Below are 4,215 nucleotides of genomic sequence, written 5' to 3'. Positions count from 1 at the left end.
CAATTAAAGTGTCCTCTAATTTGTAAGTAAATTTTATACATACCTGTGTCCAGTATTCTGTCTACACATATTTCAAAAGTAAAATTACCTCATCTATTTCATCCTGTTTTACTGCATTTAATCTCTGAAATTCCTTGTAATCAGAAGTGCTGGTAAATTTTAAAAACCTTTAAAATATGACTGGGAGATATCAGGTTTGTTTTAATTTTATCACAACTTTGTAAGCATGCCCAAGATCTATGTTTTCCTCTTACTTTCCAAAGAATCCATAATTCATGATTGCCATTGGTTTCAATATATGTCATTTAACCCTGTCAAATTCCAGGTTTTTTTGCATAAAAATAGTCCTCCTCTAACTGTGGGTTTTCATAAAGTGAAAATTGGTGTGCTATCCAGTGTGCTGCCTCAAAGAGTCTGGCAATATTTATGATAAGAAGCACAGCTTAAAGATAACCAAGGGAAAGGTTGGAACATGAAAAATAACCACCATGGATGTTGTCAAGTCAGAAACCGAAGACTTTCTCAGAACGAAAATAAAAACAAAAATGAAACAAAACAAAACACAAACCAAACAAATAAATAAAAATCCAACAACCAAACAATAAAAACAATGCAAGGGTGAAATTCTTTGGCAGAATATTACTCAGATCATCAGGCCTTTCAGTTGGGATTTCATTTATTATTTCTAGGAGGCCATATGAAAAGGTAAATTCGAGATGCTGAACGTTTCTGAGTGTAACTAGGGAAGGAACCAGCCTGAGAGGGGTTCTATGATGTAAGCTGAACTAGGGTGATGTCACAGAGCACTGGCTGGAGGTTGCGCATCTATTCCACTTGGAGGCACTAGAATCCATTTAAGGTGAGTTCACTATCTTCACAGTGGTGTGTCAAAGCCAGGTCATTTTTTCCCACAGGCTTTTGGTGCCTGGTCTGTATCAGGAGACAGAATCTTGACAACTAGGATATTTTTCTATGGGTAAGTATATTTATGTAGTAATTAGGACCCTCATAGCTACAGAAAGCTAAAAATTTTCTCTCCTACAGAGAGTTACTGTACAATTTACTTTCTCCATGTTTATTAGCTAGGGAGATGAATGGTCTAGGTTAGTTTATCTCCTGAATTTATTATCCTTGCTAACAATATCTAGATCACAATTCCACTAAAATGCCAAATCTCCTCTTTGTCCAAGTGCATGTTAGAAGATATTAGTTCTAAATGGCTGATATTGCCTCAAATTGTTGAGTTGTTCTTGAGTTCACTGATGCAATGGCTTCATCAAATAATTCTGAAGCTGGGTCAGGAGAAACAATAAAGAAGGACAGTGGTGTGCTGTGTCCCTGGGAAGATATTTGTGAATACAGGCACTTAGCTCAGTCCTTACACATACAAGAGAGTCATGGTGACCCTTCTGGCCCTTTTATTTTTTTTTTCTCTTCTTCTTGATCATTGGGTGTAATAGTCATAGCACAACCTAAATTGACATAGAATTTCAAGGAGATGATCCTCATCAGAGACAAATTAACTCAGGGCTGAAGAAATAAATATTGATCTGAGTATATTCTTCTGAGCTCTAGAGAATTACTTGTTAATTACACTATTTTTATGTCCTTGTTTTTTTTGTTTCTTTGTTTCTTTGTTTGTTTGTTTGCCTGCTTGGTTAATTTTATTTGAGTTTCTGTATGTTTAGATTTGGCTGTCAGGAAACTCACTGTGTAGACCAGACTAGCCTTTATCTCACTAAGGTCTGCCTCACTCTGCCTCTTGAGTACTATGATTAAAGTTATGGGTCACCACCACTTCCTATTAACTTCTCCATTTGATTGTTTGTTTTGTTATTTTTTGTTTGAATTTCTCTTTTGTTTGTTTTTCGTTTGATTTTCTTCTGTTTTCTTTTACTTGTTGTTGTTGTTGTTGTTGTTGTTGTTGAGACAGGGTTCCTCTCTATAGCACTGGCTTCCCTGGAACTCACTTTGTAGACCAGGCTGGTCTCTAATTTAGAAATCTGCCTGTCCTTGCCTTCTGAGTTCTGAGATTAAATGCGTGTACCACCATGGCTAACTTATTAACTTCTTATTTTTATAAAATTAATTTTAGGAGCTCAAATCTGTTTAGCATAGTCTTCTTCACATGCTCAGAAGTTCTCATAGAGAAGAGTCTTGGTCCAGCATTCACTCCCAACCCATAACCATTGCCCATCAGGAATTCATATATATGACAGAGGCAACAGCATTGTGTCTGGTGTAAACGGGCAAGATCTTCAGTCCCAGGCAATGGGCAAGTATGATATTTGAAGAGAATGGAAGCCACTTAGACAGTGTGATCTAGCACAACAGGTCTACAGCCAGGTAGAAGACAATACCTCTGAAGAGTCTGAGCATGACATCACTCAAGAAGAAGAGTAGGAGGAAGCCTTCTTCCCAGGCCCTGGGGAATATTGTTGGCTGCAGAATTTCTCACGGGTGGAAGGAAGGTAATGAGCCTGTCACCCATTGGAAGGCCATCATTCTAGGTCAACTGCCAACAAACCCTTCTCTTTATTTGGTGAAGTATGACGGAATTGACAGTGTCTACGGACAGGAGCTCCACAGCGATGAGAGGATTTTAAATCTTAAGGTCTTGCCTCACAAAGTAGTTTTTCTTCAGGTGAGGGATGTCCACCTCGCCAGCGCCCTGGTTTGCAGAGAGGTACAACACAAATTTGAGGGGAAAGATGGCTCTGAGGACAACTGGAGTGGGATGGTGCTAGCCCAGGTGCCATTCTTACAGGACTATTTTTACATTTCCTACAAGAAGGATCCGGTCCTCTACGTCTATCAGCTCCTGGATGACTACAAGGAAGGTAACCTCCACATCATTCCAGAGACCCCTCTGGCTGAGGCGAGATCAGGTGATGACAATGACTTCTTAATAGGTTCCTGGGTGCAGTACACCAGAGATGATGGATCCAAAAAGTTCGGAAAGGTTGTTTACAAAGTTCTAGCCAATTCTACTGTGTACTTTATCAAATTTCTTGGTGACCTACATATCTATGTCTATACTCTGGTGTCAAATATCACTTAAATTAAAAAAAAATCACAAAGTACAGAAATGTAAACTTATAGGATTGAAAAAAATGTTTATTTTCCTGTGTTGGGTACCTATGGGTCTTTGACAACCTCAGTATCTTTGTCAATAAAATTTGTTTTGTTCTAAAAATTAATACGTGTGACATGGCATGCTTTTAGTGAACACATTGTTGGAAAAGATGGACTATGGTGGAAAGAACATCAAAGCAAGATGAAAGTTGCAACTCAGGCTGTGAACAGTGCATACATCTAATATCACACAGGCTAAAATGGACAGGACTTAGATTCTGTGGTCTGCATAGTGAGCAAGGAATTGGAGATATGACTTAGAGGAGCAGGGATGGCAGCAAAAGATGGATTTTTAGGAAGAAGGGGAGAAAGACAGGACATAGATAGAATCTCTGGAATGAAGTCTGAGGGAGAAACAACAAGTTGGGGGAAAGAGTGATAGATAAAAGGAATGTGGCCTTGTTACACAAAGTGCAACCCAGAAAACTGATCCAAAGAGACTCAGAAATCAGACAAAATCAGGTTTCATTTGAATAATGAAACCAAATGAAACTTGTCTCTCATTTTAAGATTTATTATCTTTATTTATATGGGTGGGTAGTAGCTTGAGAGTATAGGTGACCACAGAGACATGAGTTGTCAGATCCCATGGAGCTGGCATTAAAGCTGATTGTTAACCATTGGATATGAATTCAAGAAAACAAATCCAGTTTTTTTGCGGTACAAAAGTGCTCTTGACAACATGGTCATCTCTCAATTCCCATTAAGATATCTTTTTAAGAAATCCAATATTAACATGCAGAAAAGAGACCAGGAAGAAGTTAAGAAAGATTAAATTGATGGTGACCTTTAAAAACAATAAAGGACACACAAAGGAGTAAAGGACACAGAGGAACAAAAATATTCTAAGATGAAGTTCTCAAAATGTGAAGCAGGAGACCCAGGAAGAATAGAAATTTTCTGCAAGTAGTTAAAATTGGACATATCCACATTAGGTTTATTGGTTTCTTAACAAATAGCCAGCCGATCAGGTCAAATAGTAATTTAAAAGAGAAAATGAGTATACGGTGAGATAATATATGGTGGGGCATGGATCCTGAGTGCTTTCCCTGAGCACTCTTTGACTGGGATGAATCCTGT

At 38.2% G+C, this 4,215-nt stretch overlaps 1 protein-coding gene across 1 annotated transcript; it reads left to right on the top strand.

Annotated features, from left to right (window-relative positions):
* Window positions 1-2,377: 2,377 nt before the first annotated feature.
* On the top strand, window positions 2,378-3,061 carry Gm21155 (predicted gene, 21155). Its single transcript, XM_017318811.1, has one exon. The coding sequence runs from the start codon at window positions 2,378-2,380 to the stop codon at window positions 3,059-3,061; it is 684 nt and encodes a 227-aa protein (XP_017174300.1).
* Window positions 3,062-4,215: the final 1,154 nt, after the last annotated feature.

The sequence above is a fragment of the Mus musculus genome, chromosome Y, assembly GCF_000001635.26.
Source record: "Mus musculus strain C57BL/6J chromosome Y, GRCm38.p6 C57BL/6J".
NCBI classification, from domain to species: Eukaryota; Metazoa; Chordata; class Mammalia; order Rodentia; family Muridae; genus Mus; species Mus musculus.
The sequence above is the reverse complement of the archived record's forward strand: the minus strand, read 5'-3'. Positions and strand labels throughout refer to the sequence as shown.